Source organism: Hippopotamus amphibius, chromosome 5 (assembly GCF_030028045.1).
Source record: "Hippopotamus amphibius kiboko isolate mHipAmp2 chromosome 5, mHipAmp2.hap2, whole genome shotgun sequence".
In the NCBI taxonomy this organism is placed as follows: domain Eukaryota; kingdom Metazoa; phylum Chordata; class Mammalia; order Artiodactyla; family Hippopotamidae; genus Hippopotamus; species Hippopotamus amphibius.
The window spans coordinates 128,988,346-129,015,818 of record NC_080190.1 but is presented as its reverse complement, the minus strand read 5'-3'; the positions used below and the strand labels follow the sequence as shown (position 1 = coordinate 129,015,818).

General features: G+C 36.1%; 2 protein-coding genes across 2 annotated transcripts in view; one reads left to right on the top strand and one right to left on the bottom strand.

Annotated features, from left to right (window-relative positions):
• The window catches only part of C5H8orf88 (chromosome 5 C8orf88 homolog), a 40,356-nt gene extending 32,897 nt beyond the window's left edge, over positions 1-7,459 (top strand). Inside the window, exons 5-6 of the mRNA XM_057737180.1 lie at positions 3,337-3,443; positions 5,593-7,459. Coding sequence (XP_057593163.1) covers positions 3,337-3,443; positions 5,593-5,616 — 131 coding nt within the window. The 3' untranslated portion in view covers positions 5,617-7,459. The remainder of the gene's footprint in view (positions 1-3,336; positions 3,444-5,592) is intronic.
• Positions 7,460-8,199: 740 nt separating this feature from the next.
• Positions 8,200-27,473, bottom strand: part of NECAB1 (N-terminal EF-hand calcium binding protein 1) — a 260,566-nt gene continuing 241,292 nt past the window's right edge. The window contains exons 11-13 of the mRNA XM_057736117.1: positions 22,791-22,868; positions 13,769-13,860; positions 8,200-9,081 (exon numbers count right to left, since the gene is read on the bottom strand). Of these exons, the coding sequence (XP_057592100.1) occupies positions 9,056-9,081; positions 13,769-13,860; positions 22,791-22,868 (196 nt within the window). The 3' untranslated portion in view covers positions 8,200-9,055. The remainder of the gene's footprint in view (positions 9,082-13,768; positions 13,861-22,790; positions 22,869-27,473) is intronic.

Genomic DNA, 27,473 nt, shown 5'->3' with positions numbered 1-27,473 from the left:
TGGCCTGTAATTTTTTTTCTTGTGGCATCTTTTTCTGGTTTTTGCATCAGGGTGATGCTGCCCTCATAAAATGAATTTGGGAGTGTTCTTCCTCTTCTATTTCTTGAAAGAGTTTGAGGATTAGTATTAATTTTTCTTTGAATGGTTGGTAGAATTCACCAGTGAAGCCATGTGGTCCTGGACTTTTGTTTGCTGGGAGGTTTTTGATTACTGATTCAATTTCCTTACTAGTAATCAGTCTTTCATATTTTCTATTTCTTCATGATTCAGTCTTGGTAGGTTGTATGTTTTTAGGAATTTATCAGTTTTTTAGAGGTTGTCAAGTTTGTTGCATATAACTGTTCATAATATTATCTTACCCTTTGTATCTCTGTGGTATCAGTTGTAACATCTCCCCTTTCATTTCTGATTTTATTTCTTTGAGTCCTCTTTTACTCCAAGCCTCTTAAATTTATTGAATCTTGTTTTATGGCCAACATATGGTCTGTCTTGGTTACTACTGTACCATATCTATGTGAATATAATTTGTATTTTGCAGTCATTGATGTAGTTTTTATAATTGTCAGTTAAATCAAGGTTGTTGATAGTATTGTTTAGATCTGTGTCTTTTCTGATCTTTTTTTTTTTTGTCTAGTTATATCAATTGCTGAGGAAAGGGTTTTTACATTACCTAATATTTTTGTGGAATTGTGTGTTACCCCCTTTATTTCTGTCAGTTTTTGCTTCATGCATTTTGAAACTCTCCTTAGACAAAACACATTGATAATTGTTATCTTTTTATCTAATGTTAAGATAGCCACTACAGCCTTCTAATTCTGTCTTTGTGTGGTGTATCTTTTTATATCTGTTTACTTTCAACCTATCTGTATCTTTATGTTTAATGTATATCTCTTGCAGGCAGCATGTAACAGGGTCTCTTTTTTATTCATTGTGTCAAATTACTGCCTTTAATTGCAGTGTTTAACTTAGGAGTCAGTAAACTATGACCCTCAGGCCAAATGCCCATTTTGGAAGTTAACTTTTATTGGAATATGGCCATATGATTTATTTAGTTATTATCTGTGTTTGCTTTTCTACTACAAGACAGAGTTGAGTAGTTGTGACAGAGATTGTATGTCACAAGCTCCTCAAGTATTTACTTTCTGGTCATTTATAGAAAAATTTTGCTGACTCTGGCTTAGATCATTGAGATTTAATGTGATATGGTTGAATTTTTAGGCCTGTCATTTTATTATTTGTTTTCTGTTTGTCCTGGTTTTTGTTTGTTTTCCCATTTCTACTTTTTTAGATTTTCTTAAGTTTTATTTTTGATATTTCATTATATCATATTTTTAGCTATATTTCTTTGTATTTTTAATTGGTTGGCCTAGGGTTTATAATACTAACTTTCTCAATGTACTTGTTAATGTTGAACTTCATGAAAAACAGTGATGGTAAAACTTAGGAACCATATGTAGTTTCCTTTCCTTTATCCCACTGCATTGACCTTTTTGGTATAGCTGTATGCATCATATCTCCATAACTTGGCAGTCCCACCAGATGTCAGAAGTTTTGCTTTTCAACAGTAATACATATTTTCATAAAACTTAGAGGGGGGAAAAGGAGTCTGTTATATTTATCCAGCTATTTACCATTTCTCTTTTGTTCTCCTTTTAATCTGAAGATTAAAGACTGTATCTAGTATCATTTCCCTTCAACTTAGAGGACTTCCTTTAGTGTTTCTTATAGTTCAGGTCTGCTGGTGACAAATTCTTTTAGTTTTCTTTCATCTGAAAATGTTTTTTACTTCATATGCATTCCTGAAGGATTTTTTCACTGGCTATGTATAAGAGAAAAACTACACTCTTCCTATGTTTTTCCTCTATTCTCAATGCTCTACTGATACAATACTTCTGACACTAGATGTGTGGTTTTTCCACATATCAAGCAATTCATTGTAAAGCCAGCTTGGTGTCCTATAATTCAAGTTAATTCTGACATTAACTGGAATTAATGGAGATGCCACAGGTTAAGGACCTGGTCCCCACAAGACTACCCTCCACTTCAGATGACAGTTAGAAGTAAAGGTTCTCAAGACCCCCTTCTTGGATTCTGTCATTTTCTAGGACAGCTTACAGAATTTAGGGAAACCACTTTCTTACATTTACCAGTTTATTATATAATTAAGGGTATGATTTAGAATATAGATGGATAGCCAAATGAAGATATACTTAGGGCAAGGTCTTGAAGGGTCCCAAGTGCAGGAGCTTCTGTCCCCAAGGAGTTGAGTTATACCAGTGTTCTGGTACATGGATGTGTTCACCCACCCAGAAGATCTCCAAACCCTGTACTTTTGTGATTTTTATGGAGGCCTCATCACGTAGGTACACTCAATGATTAACTCAATCTCCAGCCCCTCTTCCCTTCCTAGAGGATGTAGGGGTGGAGCTGAAAATTCCAAGCTTCTAATCATGGCTTGGTCTTTCTGGTGACCAGCTCCCATCCAAGAGCCCACCAAGAGTCACCTCATTAGATCAGAAGACCAAATCACCCAGAAAATTTTAAGGGATTTAGGAGCTCTTTGTCAGGAACTAGGGTCAAGGAACAAATATTAGAACAAAAGATGCTCCTAGTGTTCTTATCACTTAGGAAATTACAAGGGAAAGGAGCTCTGTGCCAGGAACTAGGGACAGAGACCAATATATATTTTTTGTATTTTTTCACAGTATGGAAATCTGGTTTGCTAGTCCTTTTCTGTTAGCATTTTAAAGATTATATCTTCACTATTTCTGGCCCAGCAAATAGTCTAATATAGACTAAGATGGTGATAGTCTCTGGTGAGAAATCTGCAGATATTTAAATGATTGTTCCCCTTGAAGATAGGGACCCTATTTTGGAGCATTTTCATCATTACCTTGCATAGTCCTTGATACACAGTAAGTGTACAATAAATCTTTCTTGAATTGAATTTATTTGATTGTATTGAATTTTTAGCAGTTAATATTAAAGACTTAGGGTTCCATTTTGGCAGGATCTGAATTGCCCAATAGGTGTTATAGTTGTTATATTTTATAATACAAGATTTCTCTACTAGATATGAATAACCAGATAAAAGAAGCCATGCATTACCAATTTTCTGAAATTTTTCCTTGATTAATTGGCTTTGTTTCTATGTAAAAGGAAAATTGGAGGCAGTAGATGTTTGTCAGAGCTTCCCCCCCTTCTTTTATGTAAAAGCTACTTAACATTTTATAAAATAATGGACAGTTAAAGGACATCCAGAGAGAAATGAGCCAGAAAGGTTTCTGGGAGAGTTTTGTGCTTTATAACATTACATTTGATGTTTTAATATCTCAGAGAGAATCAAATACAGCAGAGATTTCCTGTTGAAGCTCTCAAGTGTTTCCATCTGTAAAAAAAAACCAGACTTTCTGCCTGATCATCCCATTGTACTTCAAAAACCAGTAAGTAGTTTTCTAGTTTTCTATTGTTTTAGTTCTAAATATTTATCTTTTAAAGATTTTTGTATTGTTTTAATTTTAAAATATTTCTTTTAAACATTTTTAATCTTTCTCATTGTGAAATATAATTCAGAAAAGTACATAAATCTAAATGTGTAACATAACCAGTTACTGTAAGTAATTACCACTCTGGTCAAGAAATAGAATGGAATCATCATATTTTGGAAAATATTTTTCTATTGTTTTGTTTTCCAGTTAAGTTTTATAATTCACCTGAAATTGATTTTACTATATGGTGTGAGGTAGGGGTGAAGTTTTATTTTTTTCCTTTATGGATAGCCAGTCATCCTGACAATATTTAGTGAAAGGATTGCCACCTTTGTGGCAATATATTTATGTGTGGTCTGTTTCTGGGCTCTCTGTTCAGTTACTCCTTCAGTAAAACAACACTTACTGTTCTTCAACATGTCTTTGCTGTTTCTTAGCCCTTTATATTTCTGTGTCACCTCATCAAATTCTATCAAAATAAATACACACAATAAATACATACATGTATCTTTCAGGATATTGATTGGAAAGGACATGAGTTTTGGCATCAGGCTGGGGTTCAAGTTGTAGCTCCACCTGTGTACTGGTATATTGTTCAAACTTAGGCAAGTCACTTAACATTCTTGAGCCTCAGTTTTGCAATTGTGATAAGGGTATGTATGATCTCTAATTGTTAGGATTAAATGAAATGTATGAAAGTGCTTTTAGTATGGTACTTATCTCTCATTATGTACTAAGTATTGATTTTCATCTTTTATGGTCTTCCATTTTGACTGGAATTTGACTTTTTTGTTATTTATAGTTTTCATAAACACCATTTTATATAGGTAAAGGCATATAAAAGGTATATAAGCATACCTCAGAGATGTTGTGAGTTTGGTTCCAGACCACAATAAAGAGAATATTGCAATAAAGGGAGTTGCACGAATTTTTTGGTTTCCCAGTGCATATTATGTTTACACTATACTGCTATTAGTTGTGCAACAGCATTATGTCTGAAAAAAAAAACATTTATATATCTTAATTAAAAATACTTTATTTATTGCTAAAAAAATGCTAACCAACATCTGAGCCTTTAGCAAGTTGTAATCTTTTTGCTATGGTAACATCAGCTGATCACAGATCACTATAACAAATATAATAATACTAATGAAAAAGTTTGAAATATTGGGAAAAGTACCAAAATATGGCACAGAGATGCAAAGTGAGCAGATGGTGTTGGAAAAATGGTGCCTATAGGCTTCTTTGATGAAAGGTTGCAACAACCCTTCAATTTGTGAAAGACACGGTATCTACAAAGAGCAATAAAGTGAGGTATGCCTATAGTATTCTATTGAGATGAGCTCAGAATATAGGTATGCCAAGAATGGGTCAAATGTGAGATATAAAATACCTCCTGTGTTCTCCATTTGGGGGATTTCATACCCTTTGGAATCCATAGATTTTTTTTCTTAATTACAATTTTAATTTATTCATAGTGTATATCAATATATCTTAATTTAAACTCCCTACCTTGCAGACACCTCCCCAGTTCTTTTAAAAATTAAAGCATAAATTTGAAAGTTTTTTTCATAATACCTTGCACACAGGACTAAGGTAAAGCATCCTTGATGATATTTGAATTTTTCTACCTGTTCAGAGATCTTAGGGGCATATAATCCTTGGTCTATAAGAATAAATCTAAATTTCAGCGCTGTATAAAAATATAGTCACTTTCTCATTTGAAGGCTTTCCATTTCTAACATTTTATTTTGTCAATAAAATATTGAAATACACATTATTTTGAACAAACCTTATGCATTAGAATTGAGTTTACTTTTGTTTTATGCATTATTAACATTTAAAAACATCAGATACCACAAAAACAGAACAACAGGTTTGGAATACAGTCTAATATATTTTAAAATGAATTATATATGTTTTAGTAAACACAGGAGAACTGCTTTATTTGACAAATTCCAGTTACTTTAATAGTTTATATAGTAACATGCATTTAGATCTCCAAACATTTAATAGGTCACAGTATTTGGTTTGATAAGATAATTAGTAAAAACTGCATTCATTCAATCTAATAGATAAATTAACTTTTTCTTCTTTATTACAGGAAAACAACCAAAGCTTTAAGTAGCATTTTAAGAACATATGTATTTGAAGATAAAGAATTTATTCGTTTTATATTTTGGACACCTGCAAATGAAGTGGATCTAGTAACAATAATTGTAATAGACTGCGACAATTCAATTTACTTTTAATTTTGATGGTTGGGTATTTGGTTTCTCCTAAAATGAGAGAGATATTTTAAACTATAAAGAATTTTCTAATCAGTTTCAGCTTTACAGGCAGTTTCCTGCATAAATTGGGAAGTAACATTGAAAAGTAGGAATTTAGTTAGTGAAATGGGAAGACTGTGTATTTATAATTTGCATGCTTGCATAATTTTGTTTTTCATCACTTGTAATAATGGAATGGAAATGTAAGCTGTAAAGATTCTCAAATATAAAGTATTTGATACGATGTATATATGATACATAATTTCTTGTTACTTTTAAAGTTGCTTTTGTTCTGTTTCCCACTGATTTCATACCAGCACTTGAAAGGATCTTTATAATCTTTCTAGAGGCTCAGAATGATTCAGGTTGTTCAATGAATAGTTCTCAATGACAGGAGGGAGACTATTTTAAGAGGTATTTCTTTTCAAATATATGATTGATCTCTAGGTTTGTGATAGTAACAACATTGTCTAAGATTCTTTTATTTCCAAAAAGAGGAATAATTGAGGCATTTGCAAATAATTGAGGTGCATTAAGTTTCAGTTCTTTAATTCTTATAAGAAGAATATGTATGGATGAAGAATTTGGGGGTTTAAACTTTTAGCTCCTAGAAATTTTATACAATAAATCTCCTGCAATTTGGCATTCTTGTTAAAAAAAAAAAGAAATAAAAATAAAAGTTTGTCCCAGCATAGCGTCACAAAGAATTTGCTGATATAAAGGTAAGTGTAAACTCTCCCTAGTTCTATTCTCTCAGATTCTCTCAGATCCCAGGTCTTTTGGCAAGGCATTCAAGGACATCATTTGGCAGAAAGTTTATCTTACTGAATTCTAAACTCCTAAAACCAGTACCTTTTTCTTTTCTGGTCTTTGGGCTTGTTCCCAGATTCAAACTTTAATCCATGGCAGGTTTCCCATCTTGGTCTTTAGTATATATACTACTTTACATTGCTTTGTTCACCAGAAAAAGATTTTGTTTTTAAATAGGAAAAAAAAAACCCTAGCCATAAATTTATTCATTACTTACAAATGAGTTTATACCTAGGGCCCAGTTTTTTTCACTTGTTTTGGCCCTACTGTTTCCCTTTTTACGATAGCTTCTAGTATTTATGTGTGTATGAATACACACACACACTGTCACACATGTACATAAAAATACATGTAATTTATATAAGAGCTGGGGTCATCTCAATGAAAAAGTAATAAAAAAAGAGCTGGGGTAAGAATTACCATATAATTAAATTGGTTTGCTTTATCATTTGCCTTTTCTCCAAGTCTGTTGACTCATAAAAAAATATGATAGAGCCTATTCCAATTTGGAATCCAAAGAGCCCTTCCACTTAGCACTGTTACTGAGGGCAGAACCATTTTTTCTACTTTGGAAACTGCCTAGTATCCAAAAGACTTGATGTACTTTCTGAATCTGATACTGAAATGGACTGGCCAGAACAATATTTTGATTGGCTATAATTTGTATTTTTGAAATCATTTGTAACCAGCATTTTCAAGAAGAGTTTGTATATTAGAAGTCCCCAAGGTTTCAAAATCTTTTGATCCTTTCTTACTGTATATAATCAGAGTGAGACTGCAAAGACTTTTATTATCTATTTGCCTTTGTACATATGTATAGCTTGTTTGAATAATCATTGTACATCTCCATTCATGTTGTTCTTTGCTTTGTATGTAAATTAAAAGAGTTGCACCAGGTTTTGTTTCATAGTGTTTGTCATCTTTAGAAACCACACACACATGTGTGTGTGTCAATATTTACTACCTATTTGTAGTAGAAGCTATTAAAAATTCTTTAATTTTATTTAGATCACATGAGGATTGAGGGTATTGGTAAAAGTTAATACTCCATAAATTAGTTTGAAAAGGTATGTTAGGTTAACTTCCATATATAAAAAATAAGATTTTAGTTCAACCTTCCTTTTTGTCTGTTTTCCAACAGTTAAAAAAAAAAAAAAAAGGGAAAAATTCACCTTATGTTTGTTTCCTGGAAGACCTGTGGTTTCACAGGAGTTTGGACTAGAGAATAACATGGTAACAAATTTCTATATGCATTGCATTTTCATTAGCAGCATTTATCACAATAAAAGATTTTATTAAAAATATTTAATTTATGAGCTTGTACAGCAGAGTGTATAAGGTACCTAGTTTTAGCTGTTCTAGTGAAACTGGGATTGTAGTCATTCTAGTGTTGAAACTGGAAAATAGATGTTTTTGCCCACTACATAGTTTATTATTTTCCTGAAGCTTTACACTTGTTTTATAATTCTTTGATCACATAAGTTAAAATTTTGGTTTTAAAATATTTTGAAATTATTTAAATGCAAATGTCTATTTTTCATAAAAGTTAGACCCTCTGGATCATGTGCCAAAAATTTTGAACCACATTTTCTTAAAGTAAAACTCTCCTCTTTTCTTGATTTGTTTAACTTATATACAAAGAATTATGATGCTAATAAATGATATAATGGTATTATATTACTAAATGGTATACTGTCATAGAATTGTTCACTTGTGAAAAACCAGTTCATAACTTGACAGGTGGATGAAGATTCTATTGGTTATAGTGAAGGTTGGTTTATGCTCATGTATTAACTTCTTTTTAAGCTTAAACAACAGAAAGATATTTTCTCACAGTTCTAGAGACTAAAAGTCCAGAATAGAATGCTAGCAGAGTTGGCTTCTCTTGAGACCTTCCTTCTTGGCTTACTTTTGGCTACCTTCTTTCTTACTGTGCCCTCATGTGGCCTTTTCTCTGCGCACATGCATCCCTGCTGTCTCTCTCTCTGCATATAAGGATATCAGTCATATTGGATTATGTATTAGCATTTTAAGTAACATAAAGTGAATAGTCATAGGATTATGAGTTGAGAATGGAGTAGGTATTACTGAAGAATAAAGCTTTATAGTTTATGACAGATCTACAAAAGCTGTCCTATGATACAAAAGCTGTCCTATGAAGTAATACTCTAATAAAAGTTCTCACTTTAAATATTTTTTCCTTATCATAACAATTTTGTTCCTTCATGTGTATACTTTTTCATATATTAGGATTGTAGCAATACAGCAGCAAATGTTGAGAATAATAGTGAACTTTGAAAGTTGAGCTAAAATTCACATGAAAGATGAAGTTATAGAAGACATTTAAGAAGAGTGCATATCTTAGGGAAAATATATTTAAACAAAAGTAGAGAGTAGATTAACAAGTACAGAGAATTTTCTAATTCACATTTTAGATAAGAACACTTGTTTTTCACTTGGAACCATAAAGAAAATGTTTAGGAACATCTAGTTGCTCAGGATCCACCATGAAGCTGAAAAGAGAAAAACAGTTCTTTTTTTAAATAATGAAAATAATTTAGTTCCGGTGCAAATCATCCTTAAAGAGACTATTCTCCCTCATCTTTAGTTTGTATAATTACTTATCTTTCAAGTTACAATTTCCTGACTTGATTGAACTTTCCTATGCAATTGTTAGTTGCATCATATCTTTTGGCACTTGGTTGCATCTAACTAAAAAGGTTTTGTTATATATGAATAGAGCTTGTCTTGGTAATGAGATTATAAATGCCCTGAAGATAAAATCATGTTGTTGTTTTATCTACCCAGTTCAGAAAGGTTGGGTATAAGCAAGTGGATCTGTATTGTAAAATTGGAAATATTTTCCCAAGTAAATATAAGTATCCCAAAGACAAACGTATGGCAAAGAAGTAAGATTGGTGGAATGAGGTGAGAAACAGACAAATGTAAAGGATTAATATTTTGTTTTCAAAGCTGTTTAAATAATACACTGTCAATAGGATCTTACTTTCTTATGTATCCTTTTTTCCCGTAACCATACAGCTTTCTCTTTTGCCAAGGGATATTCTGCTACACAGACCAATTCTCCTACTCTTTTTGTCTCGGTGTTTTATGATGGCTAATCAGCATAGGCTCCATATTCCAGTATGCCTCATTTAAGTGATTTTTACATTCGAGAATTCATAGGAATATATTTTGGTTTATATTTTTGTATCTACAAGGCTGAGTCAAAAATTATCTGCACTCTGGCTGTAGAATTTATTTTAATTAATTTTTAGAAAAAGACAAATACATCATTTTTCAACATAATCTCCTTGTTTTTCAATACACTTTGTCCCTTTGTCAACAAGCTTTTGTATTCCCTCATTAAAAAATATTTTAGGCTGAGCTGCAAGCCACGAATACACTGCTGTCTTCACTTCTTCATCAGAAGTAAATCTTTGTCCTCGTAGGGCTGCTTTCAGGGGACCAGACAGGTGAAAGTCGGATGGAGCAAGATCAGGACTATAGGGAGGATGCTTTAACACCTCAAAACAAAGTTTTGCAGAGTGTCGACAGTGTGGGCAGAAGTGTGTGGACGTGCATTGTCATGCAAGATCACAGTGCCCTTGGATAGCAGGCCTCTGCGTTTAATCTGAAGTTTAGGCTTCAGCTTTTCAATAAGCATCTCTATTCATTCACACACACTTCTTCGCGACAAAACAGTTTCTCCATACTGAGCACAAAGTCTTCGATAAATAACGGCACCAGGTACACCCTCAGACCCCAAAAAATGAATCACTGCACGCTGCTCCTCTTTCATGCAAATCTCAATGGGGCATCCATTTTGGCTCACACCGCAGTTACAAATGAGCTGATGTAACATGTTCACACCTGAACAGCAGTGACTGGGGAGACAGTAGCCTTGAATGGAAAGTGCTGATAAGACAGTGCAGCCAACAGAAGTTTTAATATAACCGGAGTGTGGATAATTTTTGACACCCTCAGAGGTAGGTGCAGACTGGTCCAGTTGCTTTATTTCTTAAGATGTATCCTAGGTAAACCACTTAGAAATCTTAATTAAAAAACAATCTTACTAGAAATCATTATTTGTGAATTAGTAATACAAATCCACTCATTCTGTGTTTGTAACTGTAATAGTTTTCTTTCAGATTTTCATTCTAGGTCAAAATATATGCAGCTAAAATATTTTTATTTCATAACCACATAACAAACAAAATGCACAAAACTAGTTATTAAAAATATAAGAAGTCATGTGGACATTAAAAAAGTCATAAATAATATTTATAAGCTAATTTCAGCTTTTTGTCCAGGGAGATGTGTCTGCTGTTTGTCCCCAAGGGGAGTCAGCTGTTAACAGTGATAAAGCTTTCAATTTAAAATAGAGTAGGATGCCCCAATAGATGTTAAAAATATTGTTGGAAGTAGGTTTTAAAAATGATGTTAGAATCAAGCCTAACTTTTTTTTTTCTATCAAATTCCAGTGGTCATTGTAGAAATTAGATGTGATGTAAAAATTAATGAAAAATAGGGTAGCAATTAAAAGGCATTAAATTGTATTGAATTTGAGCTCTGAGAACAAGAATTGATCCAGTTTTATTTGCACTCAGTTTCTCTCTAAATTAGGAAATGCTCTGAGAGAGAAAGAATAGCACGCATGTACCAATGACACTAATAGTATATAAAAAATTAATCCAAGATGATGAAGTAAAGTTAGGCCATAACAATCTATCAGATTGCTATAAATATGCTGTTCTTACTATCTTATTTTTTTTTTTCCTGCTAACTCATTAGCCTCTCTTTCTGTATTCTTTTTCTACTGTATTGTTCAAGTGTTATCTCTCCTGGAAAGACTCAAGACATCAATAAGAACTTCTTTCTTCTGTATTGTTGAAACTGTGGTTTAAAGATTTGGAGAGTTGAGAATGGATATGATGTCAGACACAAAAATTACAAGTGTCAGGACTTCTTGGGAAATTCATGACAATACCAATGCATTTATGATGATATCAAAGTCCTTATTCATTCCTCCATTTAGAAAATACTTGTTTCCTTATGCCATACACTATACTAATACTGCAGCAGGATAGGGGATGTGAAGGTAAACAAGATGGGGCTCTTGCTTTTCTGCATTTCTATGCACAAAAGCTGCAGCAGTCATATTTACAGAAATTACTTGAACTAGAACTAGTTCTTTTCTTCTCATTTATAACAGACTGTTCAAGTCTGGTATAATGTTAAGCTAAAACTTTTTTGGATAAGTTTAAGGCAGTCACTGAAGTCCTCCTTAACAGCCTTTCCTACCAACTCACTTGCAATTTTCCTGAAGCTATCCTAATTTAAACTGCATGAGTCAAATTGTTAATCATGAGAAATTTCAACCATATTCTTGGCTTTCTTATTTGAGGGTTAAATCTGAGATATATGGCAAGAGAGATTGTAAAAGTCTACCATTTCTAGGCCAGATAAACCTGTTCTTAAGATCTAGAGTAAATACATACTAAAGATCAGGCTGAGACTGTCAGAGTCAGCCAGCTTGAAAGCATTCACACCTGCTCTCCCCCATCTCCTCACCTAGCTTCAATTCCAGAATTGACTTTTTCACTTTCCATTTATTACCCAATCCATCAAAATCTACCTAATTTTAAAATTCCTACCATTTTATTAAAACCTCATCAAATCCAATTTTCAGTCCCATTCTCTTCAGTCATGTTCTACATAGGCCCCCTGAGGAGCACTGTACCTTGCATATTACTCCTCTTTTGGCTTCCTTGGTACTCTACTACTGTGACGCTTCTATCTCTGATTGGTTCCCCTCAGTCTCCTCAATGCAAAGAGGCTTTTCTCTCCCAACCTTTTAAATAAAGGCAGTTCCTCAGGCTTCTGTTAGATATTTTCTTCTTACCTACACACTCTCTCACCAATCCCAGGCTTCAACCATCATCTTGCTATAGTTAACTCCTGAAAATTTTATCTGCAAGGGAGCTCTGGGTATCTTCTTTGTTCAGATGCTTTTTTTTTTTTTCCTGGCCTAGATTATTGTCCTGCCTGACCAATTTCTCTCCTCCTGCCACAGTTACTACTGATCCCTCTCAAAAACCTTGACTCCGTATTACTATAAGAAGAAATCTTCAAATTCCTCATTATGACATTTTCAATTCCCATTTTCTACTCTGTCTTTGCACATGTACCAAATACAAACCTCATGCTTTAGTCATATCTTCTCACCAATTAACATAGCACATTTAACATTTCTTGCATTTGTTCATGTCTACAATTTACCTCTAGGTACCCTTCTTCTCCATCTTTATTTGTCCAAATCTCATCTTCTAAAGTCCAACTCAAGGATCATCTCATTAAAAATTGTTAAACAGGCAAACCACTCCTCTAAATTCACATAGCACATTATGACCCTAATGGGTATCTACTATGTTATGTCCCGAGCTTGTTATTTTTCTGCAAATATTTGTCTTTCCTATGGGACAGAAAGCATTTTATGGATAGGGACCACATTTTTACTTTGTACCCTCTATAGCTCCCAACACAATACTTGTTCATAATTGAAGCTCCAATCAGTGTTAGCAAATAGGCTAGTCACCCCAGTATCCCCAGTGCCTAGCACTTCTTGACACTCAGTAAAAATATGTTTAATTGCTAATTGAATGGATGGGAAGATGAACAAATGAATTCTGGTTCTCAATTAAGTAAGCTTTGGCTAGGCCAGACTTCTTAGACAAGTCCATTTCAAATTTCTCTTCCTTTCTCCTTTTTTTCCAATTATGAAAAAATATTTTAAAAATTATTATAACAAAAATATTTGTAACATAATTCTAATCTCCAATCTATGGGTCACATTTCAAATTTATTGAATACACTATAATAGGATAAAGCATTTGAATAATTTTTAATAATTTAAAGTCATGATTTGTACTTCAAGTTCGTTAAAATTTTGAAGGTGACCACCAAATGACTAATATTAGGTTTAATACAGCCAGGAATACAAATAGGTTCAATTAAAGACTAAAGGCAATAGAAAAAATATATAGATCTCTTATTTCCTACCCACACTCAAATTTTAAGATATATAAAGAAAAAATAGAGTACCATTGATGAAGAGGAAGGGGTGAGAACATACTGTCTTTTAAAAAGACAAAGGCAATACAAAAGCACATAGAAGAATTCTAAACCCAGGATAATTACCAGGAACTAGCATAGTAGATGTGAGTTCTGGAGTTTCCAGGAAATCCACATTACTTCTTTGGAATGTCTTGCTATAATTTGTCTGACGGTGGCTGTAAAAATAATTATAGGTTAAGACTGTGCAATTTATTACAATCTTCCTAAGTAGAGTGTATCACAGTTCAGATTCAGTCAAGGAGGAGAGGTTTCAGGTGATTTGGATTAAGTGCCTGAATACAGATTTCTTTTCTTGGTTATTTACCCTTAAAAAAAAAGACTAAGGAATAATTTAACAACTGCCACCAGAAATTTTTTTTTAAAACAGGAGAGCATTAATTCTCTATAGAAGATAAAAAGAGATAACTGCAATTGCAGCAAGAAGTTCAAACAGAAGGAAGAACATCTTGGGCATCAGGATGTTAAAAAATAGGATAGCTAAGAAGAGGGACTATAGATTTTCCATCTCTAGAGGATAAAAAGAAAGAAAAATCATCTAAAACTATAGGCCTGAACTACAGCATTAAGTTGACTTTAAAACTCCCTTTTGTGCCTCAAATTCTGTTCATATCATTATGCATTAAGTCACAGTGTTTAAAACAGCCACAAAAATAAAATTTTTAGGTGAAAAATGTATCAACTAAATTTGAGGTATTTGTTCCATTACCATAATTTAACACCCAAGATATGGACTTCCTGGAGAGCTATACTCTCTGTGCCATTTTAAAAGAAATCTTTATTGGAATATAATTGCTTTAAAATATTGTGTTAGTTTCTGTGTAAGTGTATCAGCTACATGTATACATATATCCCCATATCACCTCCTTCTTGAGCCTCCCTCCAACCCTCCCTATCCCACCCCTGTAGGTCGTCACCAAGCATTGAGTTGATCTCCCTGTGCTATGTAGCAGCTTCCCACTAGCCATCCATTTTACATTTGGTAGCATATGTCAATGCTTCTCTCTCACTTTGTCCCAGCTTCCCCTTCCCTCCCACCATGCCTCAGATCTGTTCTCTAAAACTGTGTCTTTATTCCTGCCCTGCCACTAGGTTCATCAGTACCATTTTTTTAGATTCCATTTATATGCATTAGCATACGGTATTTGTTTTTCTCTGTCTCACTTACTGCACTCTGTATGAAAGACTCTAGGTCCATCCACCTCACTACAAATAACTCAATTTCATTCCTTTTTATGGCTGAGTTATATTCTATTGCATATATGTGCCACAACTTATCCATTGATCTGTTGATGGGCATTTAGTTTGCTTCCGTGTCCTGGCTATTGTAAATAGTGCTGCAGTGAATATTTTGGCACATGTATCTTTTTGAATTATGGTTTTCTCAGGGTATATGCCCAGTAGTGGGATTTCTGGGTCATATGGTAGTTCTATTTTTAGTTTTTTAAGGAATCTCCATACTGTTCTCCATAGTGGCTATATCAATTTACATTCTCACCAAAAGTGCAAGAAGTTTCCCTTTTCACCACACCTTCTCCAACATTTATTTTTTCTAGATTTTTTGGTGATGGCCATTCTGACTGATGTGAGGTGATACCTCGTTGTGGCTTTGACTTGCATTTCTCTAATGATTAGTCATGTTGAACATCTTTTCATGTGTTGTTAGCCATCTGTATGTCTTCTTTGGAGAAATTTCTGTTTAGGTCTTCTGCCCATTTTTGGATGGGGTTGTTTGTTTTTTTGATATTGAGATCCATGAGCTGCTTGTGTATTTTGGAGACTAATCGTTTGTCAGTTGCTTCATTGGCAATACCTTTTCCCATTCTTAGGGTTGTCTTTTTGTCTTGTTTATGGTTTCCTTTGCTGTTCAAAAGCTTTAAGTTTCTTTAGGTCCCATTTATTTATTTCTTGTTTTTATTTCCATTATTCTAGGAGGTGGGTCAAAAAGGATCTTGCTTTGATTTATGTCATAGAGTGTTCTGCCTGTGTTTTCCTCTAAGAGTTTAATAGTGTCTAGCCTTACATTTAGCTCTTTAATCCATTTTGAGCTTATTTTTGTGATTGGTATTAGGAAGTCTTCTAATTCCATTCTTTTACATGTAGCTCTCCAGTTTTCCCAGTACCACTTATTAAAGAGGCCATCTTTTCTCCATTGTATATTTTTTCCTCCTTTGTCAAAGACAAGGTGACCATATATGCATGGGTATATCTCTGGACTTTCTATCCTGTTCCATTGATCTATATTTCTATTTTTGTGCCAGTACCATACTGTCTTGACTAATAGCTTTCTAGTATAGTCTGAAGTCAGGGAGCCTGATTCCTCCAGCTCCATCTTTCCTTCTCAAGATTGCTTTGGCTATTCGGGGTCTTTTGTGTTTCCATACAAATTGTAAAAATTCTTGTTCTAGTTTTGTGAAAAGTGCCATTGGTAATTTGATAGGGATTGCATTGAATCTGCAGATTGCTTTGGGTAGTATAGTCATTTTCACAATGTTGATTCTTCTAATCCAAGAACATGGTATATCTGTCCATCTGTTTGTATCATCCTTGATTTCTTTCATCAGTGTCATATAGTTTTTGGCTATGGGTCTTTTGCCTCCTTAGGTACGTTTATTCTTAGGTATTTTATTCTTTTTGTTGCAATGGTAAATGGGAGCGTTTCCTTAATTTCTTTTTCTGAGCTTTCATTTTTAGTGTATAGGAGTGCAAGAGATTTCTGTGCATTAATTTTGTATCCTGAAACTTTACCAAATTCATTGATTAGCTCTAATAATTTTCTGGTGGCATTTTTAGGATTTTCTATGTGTAGTATCATGACATCTGCACACAGTGACAGTTTTACTTCTTTTCCTATTTGGATTCCTTTTATTTCTTTTTCTTCTTTGATTGCCATGGCTGAAACTTCCAAAACTATGTTGAATAGTAGTGGTGAAAGTGGGCACTCTTGTCTTGTTCCTAATTGTAGAGGAAATGCTTTCAGTTTTTCACCATTGAGAATGATGTTGGCTATTGGTTTGTCATATGTGGCTTTTATTATGTTGAGGTAGGTTTATTCTATACATACTTTCTGGAGAATTTTTATCATAAACAGGTGTTGAATTTTGTCAAAAGCTTTCTGCATGTCTTGAGATTGTCATATACTTTTTATCCTTCAATTTATTAATACAGTATATCATATTGATTGATTTTCATGTGTTGAAGAATTCTTGTATTCCTGGGATAAACCCCACTTGATCATGGTGTATGATCTTTTTAATGCACTGTTGGATTCTGTTTGCCAGTATATCGTTGAGGATTTTTGTGTCTATGTTCATCAGTGATATTGGCCTGAAATTTTCTTTTGTTGTGACATCTTTGTCTGGTTTTGGTATCAGGGTGATGGTGGCCTCATAGAATGAGTTTGGCACTGTTCCTCCCTCTGCTATATTTGGAAGAGTTTGAGAAGGATAGGTGGTAGCTCCTCTCTAAATGTTTGCTAGAATTCACCTGTGAATCCATTTGGCCCTGGGCTTTTGTTTGTTGGAAGATTTTTAATCACAGTTTCAATATCAGTGCTTGTGATTGGTCTGTTCATATTTTCTATTTCTTCCTGGTTCAGACCTGGAAGGTTGTACTTTTTTAAGAATTTATCCATTTCTTCCAGGTTGTCCATTTTATTGGCATGTAGTTGCTTGTTGTAGTCTCTCATGATCCTTTTTATTTCTGCAGTGTCAGTTACTTCTTTTCCATTTCTTAATTCTGCTGATTTGAGTCTTCTCCTTTTTTTTTCTGATGAGACTGGCTATTGGCTTATCAATTTTGTTTATCTTTTCAAAGAAAAAGCTTTTAAGTTTATTGGTCTTTGCTATAGTTTCTTTCATTTCTTTTTCATTTATTTCTGATCTGATCTTTATGATTTCTTTCCTTCTGCTAACTTTGGGGTTTTGTTGTAGTTGTTGTTTTTCCTTCTCTAATTGCTTTAGGTTTTGGGTGGTCTTGTTTTTTTTGTCATTTGTTTCTAAGTATTTTTTTATTTCCTATGATTTCTTCAGTGATCTCTTAGTTGTTTTAGGGTATTGTTTGGGCTCCATGTGTTTGTAATTTTTAATTTTTTTCCTGTAATTGATATCTAGTCTCATAGCATTGTGGTCGGAAAAGATGCTTGATATGACTTCAATTTTTTAAGTTTTCACAGGCTTGATTTGTGACCCAAGATGTGATCTATCCTGGAGAATATTCTGTGTGCACTTGAGAAGTGTATTCTGTTGTTCATGGATGGAATGTCCTATAAATACTGATTAAGCCCATCTGATCTATTGTGTCATTTAAAGCTTGTGTTTCCTTATTTATTTCCTGTTTGATGATCTATCCATTGGTGTAAGTGGAGTGTTAAATCCCCCTTTATTATTGTGTTACTGTCAATTTTCCCCTATTATGGCTGTTAACATTTGCCTTATGTATGGATGTGCTCCTATGTTGGGTGCATAGATATTTACAATTGTTATATCTCTTGCATTGATTCCTTGATCATTATGTAGTATCCTTCCTTATCTCTTGTAATAGTCTTTATTTTAAAGTCTATTTTATCTGACAGGAGTATTGCTACTCCAGCTTTCTTTTGACTTTCATTTGCATGGAATATCTTTTTCCATCCCCTCATTTTCAGTCTGTATGTGTCCCTAGGTCTGAAGTGTGTCTCTTGTAAACAGCATATATAAGGGTCTTGTTTTTGTATCCATTCATCCTGTCTGTGTCTATGGCTGGAACACCATCCATTTATATTTAAGGTAATTATTGATATGTATGTTCCTATTACCATTTTCTTAATTTTGGGGGGTTTGTTCCTATAGGTCTTTTTTCTTTTCTTATGTTTCCTGCCTAGAGAAGTTCCTTTAGCATTTTTTGTAAAGCTGGGCTGTTGGTGGTGTATTCTCTTAGCTTTGCTTGTCTGTAAAGCTTTTGATTTCTTTGTTGACTCTGAATGAGTTCCTTGCTGGGTAATCTTGGTTGTAGATTTTTCTCTTTTATCACTTCAAATATATCCTACCACTCCCTACTGGACTGTAGAGTTTCTATTGAAAGATCAGCTGATAACCTTATGGGAATTCCTTTGTATATTACTTGTTGCTTTTCCCTTGCTGCTTTTAACATTTTTTCTTTGTGTTTAATTTTTGTCAGTTTGATTAATATATGTGTCAGAATGTTTCTCCTAGGGCTTATCCTGTATGGGATTGTCTGCCCTTGATTGACAATTTCCTTTCCCATGCTGAGGAAGTTTTTGACTATAATATCTTCAAATATTTTCTCAGACCCTTTCTTTTCTTCTTCTTCTTCTGGGATGCCTATAATTTGAATGTTGTTGCATTTCATGTTGCCCCAGAAGGTCTCTGAGATTGTACTCCATTCTTTTCATTCTTCTTTCCTTTTCCGGCTCTGTGGCAGTTATATTCACCATTCTATCTTCCGGCTCACTTACTCATTCTTCTGCCTCAGTTATTTGGCTGTTGTATCCATCTAGAGATTTTTAATTGCAGTTATTGTGTTGTTAATTATTGTTTGTTTGCTCTTTATTTCTTTTCCTTGTTAAATGTTTCTTGTATTTTCTCTATCCTGTTTCTGAGATTTTGGATCATCTTTACTATCATTACTCTGCATTCTTTTTCAGGTAGTTTGCCTATTTATTCTTCATTTATTTAGTCTCGTGGGTTTTTTCTTGATCCTTTGCCTGCAAGATATTTCTCTGTCTTCTCATTTTGTCTAATTCACAGTATTTGAGGTCTCTTTTCCATAGGCTGCAGGTTCATAGCTCCTCTTGGTTCTGTTCTTTGCCCCTGATGGTGAATTTGGTCCAGTGTCTTGAGTATGCTTCCTAATTGTTGGGACTGGTGCCTGCATTCTGGAGGGTGGAGCTGAGTCTTTTCCCTTTGATGGGTAGGGCTGTGTTTGGTGGTGTGTTTTGGGGTGTCTGTGAGCTTAGTATGACTTTAGGTAGCTTGTACACTGATGGGTGGTTTTGTGTTCCTGTCTTCTTTGTTGTTTGATGTGAGGTGTCCAGCACTGAGAGCTATAGGCAGCTGGGTGGAGCCAGGTCTTGGATTCAGATAGAGGCTTCTGTGAGAGCTCTTTGTGACTAATCTTTCCTGAAGCCAGGAATTCTCTAGTGGTCCAGTGTCCTGTTCTCAGTGTTCCCACTCCACAGTCTCAGGCCTAACTTCTGGTCAAGGAACCAAGACCCCACAGGTCTCTCATCTCAGCAATAAAGGGGGTTAAAAAAAAAAGACTAAAAAACCCCCAGACAAATGCTAAAAAGTAAAATCAAAACAAACAAAAACAGAAACAAGGAAACATGCACACACACAAAAGAAACAAAAACGGAAACAATAAATCAAAAAGCAAGAGAACAACCAAACAAAAGAAACTGATGAAATCAAACAATTAAAAAGAGAAACTAACAAAAACCTAAAACCAAAAAACAAAACCAAAGCAGAGTGCCAACTGAAGAGCAAAGCAAAGAAAGAAAAGTCACTGACAAAAATGATAAAGAAAAAAAAAAAAGAAAAAGAGAAAGGGGAAAGACAGAACATCAGAAGAGCAATGTAGAAATCGAAATAGAAAAATGAAATAAAAATATATTAAAGAAAAAAAAAGACAAACAAAAACCCCCATAGAAATTGTAAAAACAAAATCAAACAAACAAATACAGAATCAAGGAAACACACATACATGCAAAAGAAACAAAAACAGAATTAAATAAAACAAAAAGCAAGAGAACAACCATATAAACAGTAGAACTCCAAAGCAAAATCAAACAACTAGAATCAGAGCTAAGAAAAACACAAAACCTAAGAACACAACCAAAGCAGTCTGCCAACTGAAGAATAAAGCAAGGAAACAGAACAAACCAATAAAAATGATTAAGAAAATAAAAGTGTAAAATCACAGAACAGAAAAGCAATACTAAAAAAAAAAAATACTAAAACAACTACAACAAGCAAAAAATTTTTAAAAAATAAAACCAAACAAACAAAAAATAAAAGCCAGGACCAACAAACAATGAACATAACATAATAAAATTAATAGTAATAATTATGTTTCCCTGGGGTCATAGCTGTAAACGCCTTGAGCCACAGCCTACCCCTGCCTCCCCAAGAGGCCCTCCTCTGCCTTGGGCTGGTCTCTGGACCTGCTGTGGGCCCTGTGGGGACCCCTCAGACTCTCAACTGGCCCAATTCCTGTGTGAGGTTGCCCCCAAAGTCCACAGCTGGCCGAGCTAGACCATTTTCATTTGTGGGAACACTCATTGTCTATTCAGATAGTCAATAGATGCAGGGTTTACCTTGCTGATTGTGGGATTTAATCTGCAGCTTGTAGAGCTGATAGATTTTCAATGTTCTTCCTTAGTCCCCCCATCCCTGGGGTTCAGCTTTTATCTCCTCCACTGTGTGTGGTCCACCCACAGAAGTCTGATCTTGAGGTTGCCTTGGAGCTCTTGGGTCTGCCCCAGTGGGGACAGGGCACAGAGGTGGTGTGACTGCTTGGATTGTGGGAGCCCCAGTGGCACCAAATATGCAGGGACACCAGCAGCCATGGGAGCAAGACATATGGCCCTACTGAGGGCTTTTTGTGGCTCTCGGCAGCAGGCACAGGGGACCAGCCCTGAGAGGCCTTTTTTTATTGCCCTGCAGCCCTGAGGGGGCTTTTTCTATTACTTGGTGACCAGCACATGAGAGCCAGCCCTGTTCATGGGCAGGTGCCAGCATGTGGGGAGAGAGAGGCTATAATGATGGCTCCTCCCACTCTGTGTGACTCAGCAGTAGTGCCCTGCTTCCATGGCAGTCCAATCTTCCTCCATAGGCTTTCCCTGCTGTGGATTTCCTCCACCCATCCCCTTAGTCCATCTCTTCACAGTCTACAGCAGTTTTCACTCCAGGCCTGTTCTCCAATCCTCACACTCCAGCTCCCCGGCCCCTCGCAAACCTGTGAACACACGTCCCAGTCTAGCACATGTAGGGCCACAGTATGGACTGTCTGTGTATTTCTCACTCTGTCCCATCTGCCATAGACACCCTCCTCTGACAGACTCAAATGTTTCCCTTCTGTCTCAATCAATTTCCCTTTTGGAGAGGGAGTTTCCCCATTGGATAGGGGGTTTCCTGAAGTTCGGGAATCTCTCCTCTGCTTCAGCTCCCCCATCCCAGGATGCAAGTCCCTTCTAGCTTCTTCTCCTCTTCGTTCTCCCTTCTTTTTTTCATTCTACCCAGTTATGTAGGGATCTTTATACTTGTTTCTGGTGTCCAAGGTCATCTGCTAATGTTTAGCTGGTGTTTTGTGAGAATCATTACATCTATAGATGTATTCCTGATTCATCCATGGAGAGAGATGAACTCCATGTCCTTCTACTCCTCCACCATCTTAACTCCTCCTCTGTGCCATTTATAGTCAACTAGAACTATTTATATAATCTAAGAAGAGCAAAATCTCCTTTATCCCATTTTTCTAATAATATATTTGTTACTTATTAGTAATTATTTCAATTTTGAAGATGTTGGGATTTTTTAACTTTATTGAGGAATAATTAACAAATATAATTATATATATTCAAAATCAAATAATTACAAGAGAAGCTGACTTGCTTTTAATTTTTTTTCAAACGTTTTGAATTTCCCTTTTAATTGCAGTAAAGACATTTCAAAAAGTTGTTCATCTATGATGATCTTAACCATTGTATGTAGTTTTACTGTAAAATAAAAACTACAGAGCTTATGAGAATTTAGGAAGTAAAAATTTTTTTCCATCTTTTTCTACATCCTTTGTCTCCCACACATGCACATCTTAGACACACATGACCCACGTCTAAATCTGTTTACCTGAAAGCATCAGTAAGATGGTAATTCTTAAAGTGTGATCATTATCAAACGTTTTTGTGCTTCAAAAGGAAAGTCATTTCTAATCCATGAAAAGAGTGGGATTTAGGGAAATGAGCAAATGGGACAGGTTTTAAGATGAGGTAAAGGGAATGGAGTTTTTTTTCTACAGGTTCTAAAATTATACCATGTATATTGCCACCTCCCTGGCAAAAAAATAAAAATAAGGCATGCTCATAACTTACCTATTCCACACACTACTACTCTCCCAGAACTCATAAATCATATAGCGAGATTCATTTGAAAGCTTCTGTATAGAAATACTGAAATGGAAAAGGAAAGATATACTTAGCCACAGGAAAGTAAATACAAGAAAAAAACTAGTATTCCTAATCATCTCTAATTTTATCCATTCATATAGGAAACACCTATGGTTCCCGCAGGAAGATTGAAGCTTTGTCAAGAATTGATTAATATGTCTGTTTAATATAAATTTCTAGTTTTCTGGTTTGACATCATGAAGACCATCTCAGTACATTATAGAAATCACAAATATAACTTTGTGTAAAATTTCATTCATATATCCATTCAAAAAGATTTATTGAAATCTGTTTGGCCAGGGTTCAGAAAAATGTGAGTACATGCCACTTTCCTTGCCCTCAAGTGTAGCTCTTTGTATCAGTCCAAAGCTCTTGCCCTTACCTCTGTCCCTGGATTGACAGCTTTTGTTTGGGGTCCTGCTGTTTAAGCTGTTTGAGTCACCTGGACTACACTGCTGCTATACAACTAACTCCATCTTTGCCAGTGCCCAGTGTTGGTCCCCATTCTTTCTCTTTTACACACTCACACCTCTCAACTTTCTCTCTGCCCAGGTCAAGTTTGAGTCCACATTCTGGCCATAATTGTAGTTTTTTAAAATTTCTTTTCCAATTTAGGAAAGACAAATTTGTTCCTTCCAGCCCTTTGGACTAGCCTGAGAGTGGCTAATAGCCTATATAATATGTTTTGGAGTAGTGAAGAGAGAGGGGATGGGTGAAAAGACAAGTTGAGGTGAAGACTGGATTTAATCCTGTAGCAACAAGGAGACACAAAAGAGTTTAAAGCAGGGAAAGTCTCATAGTTAAAGCTGGGTTCTAAAAGATCTTTCTGATGGCAGTGTGAGTTAGTGGAGAACAGTTATTCAAAGCAGGAAGAAAAGCTAGAGAGGTAGTAAAATTAGCTTTGGTGGGAGATGATTAAGATCCAAATTAAGGTAGAAAGAAAGGAAGAGGGGATGAGTCGCAAACTTAAGGGACAGTAAGGAGACAAATATAAAGATGCTTTTAAAAAGTTAATTCCACAAGTCCAGCTTGTTCAGCCTAAAGTTTCACAATATATTCAGATTATAAATCAAAATCAGAGGTTAGGAAAATAATAAGGATATATTTCTTCTTGAAAATAAGAGGTGGAGCTTTTTTAAACTGAATTATAGTTGATTTACAATATCATATTAATTTCAGGTATAGAGCACAGTGATTCAGTATTTTTGCAGATTATACTCCATTAAAAGTTATTATAGGAAGGAAAGATGGTGGTGAAGTAGAAGGACATGGAGTGCATCTCCACAGATGCATCAGGAATACACCAAAAGATGCAATAATTCCCACAGAAAACTGGCTGAACACTAGCAGAAGACTACAAAGATCACAGCATAACTGGGTAGGATGGAAAAAAAAAAAAGAAAGAAGAAAGAGGAGGAGGAAAAAAAAGGGACAGGACCTGCACTGTGGGGCAGAGGAAGCTGAAACAGAGGAGAGATTACTGAATTCAGGTAAATCCCCCTTATCTGTTGGGGAAACCCCCCTCTCCAAAGGGAATTTGATTGGGTCAGAAGGAAGCCATTTGGGACTGTCCAAAGAGGGTGAAGCAGCCAATCTGTGGCAGACAGGAAAGAGTGAGAAACACACAGAGTGTCCATACCATGGCCCTGCGTGTCCCAGACTGAGACATGGGTTCACAGCAGTACAGGGGGTCTGGGAGCTGAATGTGACTGGAGAACTGGCCCAGGGTGAGAAATATTGTTGGCTGTGGGGAGATGGTCTGAGGGGACAGGAGGGAAGAAACCTGCAGCAGGGAATGCTTACCACGGAAAACTGGGCTGCCATGGAAACAGGGCACTACTGCTGAGTCACAAGCAGGGGGGAGGAGCCGCTGTTGTAACCTCTCTCTCCCTGCCTGCAATGAACAAAGGGAGGCCCCCCTGGGCCTGGCTATCGAGCGCCAGTCGACAAAGGAGAGAGAAAGCTCCCTTGGGGCTGGCCCTGGTGTGCCTGCAGCAGAGAGCCAGAAGAAGCCAGCCAGGGCAGGCCATCTCTGGAGACATTCCTCTTACACCCGAGCTCACCGGCTTCCGTGTGCAACTGGCACCATCACTGCTGCCAGGGCTCCCATGATCCAAGCAGGGTGCTACTGCTGACTCACATGCAGGGGAAGGAGCCATTATCATAGCCTTTCTCTTAGTGCCTGCGATGAACAATAAAGGAAGCTCCCTCTAGGCCTTACTGTTGAGCTCCAGTTGATGAATAATGGAAAAACCCCCCTCAAAAGCTGGCCCTAAAGTGCCTGCTGCGAAGAATCAAAAAATGTTGGGCCATGGCGGGCCATCTCCAGGGACATTCCTCTTACACCCGTGCCTGCCAGCATCCTTATGCATTTGGCACTGCTGCCTGGGGCTCCTGTGACCCAGGCAGGGCACTACTGCTGACTCACATGCAGAGGAAGGAGCCACTATTGTACCCTCTCTCTCCCCACACACCAGTGCCTACAGACAAACAATAAAGGAAGCTCCGCTAGTCCTGGAATAACACAAAAAGCCCTCAAGGGCTGGCCTTCATGCATCTTATGCTGGCACCAGTAAAAAACCACACTAAGGACATGTTTCCTATATCTGCAGCAGCTGGCATTCCTGTGCATTCAGTGTCACCCCTGGGGTTCATGAGATCCAAGCAGGGCACTACTGCTGAGTCACATGCAGGGAGAGGAGCCACTGTCAAAGCCTCTCTCTCCCCGCACACCTGCACCTGGTGATAAACAATAAAGAAAACCCTCACTGAGGCAGACCCAAGAGCTCCAAGGCAGTCTCAGGGCAAGATGCCAGCACTTGGACCACACACAGAGGTGGGGACAAAACCAAAGCTGAACACCACGGACAAGGGGACTAAGGAAGAGGTTTTAAAATCTTTCCATCAGCTATGCAAGCTGCAGACTAAATCCCCATGATCATCTGCGTAGACCCTATGTCTTTGGAATATCTGAGTAGACAATGAATGTTCCTACAAATGAAAAAGGTCTAGCTCTGGCAGCTCTGAACTTTGGGAGCAAGCATACATAGGAATTTGCTCAGATCAGAGTCTAATAGAACTCACAGCAGGTCCAGAGTCCAACCCAGAGGCAGAGGAGGGCCTCTTAGGGAGGCGAAGGTGGCCTGAGGCTCAAGGAGTGTACAAGGACACACAGCTGAGACCCCAAGGAAACAGAATTATTATTATTAAGTCTATTGATTTGATCCATTCTGTTGACAGTTCTGACTTTTTTTGTTTCTTTTTCCTTTTTTTTTCTTCTTTAATTACAATCTTAGTCCTAAGGCATCTTTATGTTTTGTAACATATTTTTATTCTATTTTTTACTTTTATCCTTTTATATATTTCTATTTCTAGCTAGCTTTTCTGTAGTGCTGAGATCATCTCCCTTAACCTTCTTATCTTTTTTTTTCATAAAAATACCCATTTAATAAACATTTAAAGTAATATATGATACATATCACTGTCTAATGATACCAGTTTGCACATACTATCTGATTTTTTTTTAAATTTTTTTTTAATTTTTTATTTTTTTTGGGGGTACCCCAGGTTCAATCATCTGTTTTTATACACATATCCCCGTATTCCCTCCCTTCCTTGACTCCTCTCCCCTCAAGTCCCCCCCACCCTCCCTGCCCCAGTCCTCTAAGGCATCTTCCATCCTCGAGTTGGACTCCCTTTGTTATACAACAACTTCCCACTGACTCTTTTACAGTTGGTAGTATATATATGTCTGTGCTACTCTCTTGCTTCGTCTCAGCTTCCCCTTCACCCCCCGCCCCCTCCCATACCTCGAGTTCTCCAGTCCATTCTCTGTATCTGCATCCTTGTTCTTGTCACTGAGTTCATCAGTACCATTTTTAGATTCCATATATGTGAGTTAGCATACAATATTTGTCCTTCTCTTTCTGACTTACTTCACTATGTATGACAGATTGTAGTTCTATCCACCTCATTACATATAGCTCCATCTCATCCCTTTTTATAGCTGAGTAATATTCCATTGTATATATATGCCACATCTACTTTATCCATTCATTTGTTGATGGGCATTTAGGTTGCTTCCATGTCCTGCCTATTGTAAAGAGTGCTGCAATAAACATTATGGTACAAGTTTCTTTTGGGATTATGGTTTTCTTTGGGTATATGCCCAGGAGTGGGATGACTGGATCATATGGTAGTTCTATTTGTAGTTTTTGAAGGAACCTCCAAATTGTTTTCCATAGTGGCTGTACCAACTTACAGTCCCACCAACAGTGCAGGAGAGTTCCCTTTTCTCCACACCCTCTCCAACATTTGTGGTTTCCAGATTTTGTGATGATGGCCATTCTGATTGGTGTGAGGTGATACCTCATTGTGGCTTTGACTTGCATTTCTCTGATGATGAGTGATGTTGAGCATCTTTTCATGTGTTTGTTGGCCATCTGTATGTCTTCTTTGGAGAAATGTCTATTTAGGTCTTCTGCCCATTTGTGGATTGGGTTATTTGCTTTTTTGGTATTAAGCTGCATGAGCTGCTTGTATATTTTGGAGGTTAATCCTTTGTCTGTTGTTTCATAGGCAATTATTTTTTCCCATTCTGAGGGTTGC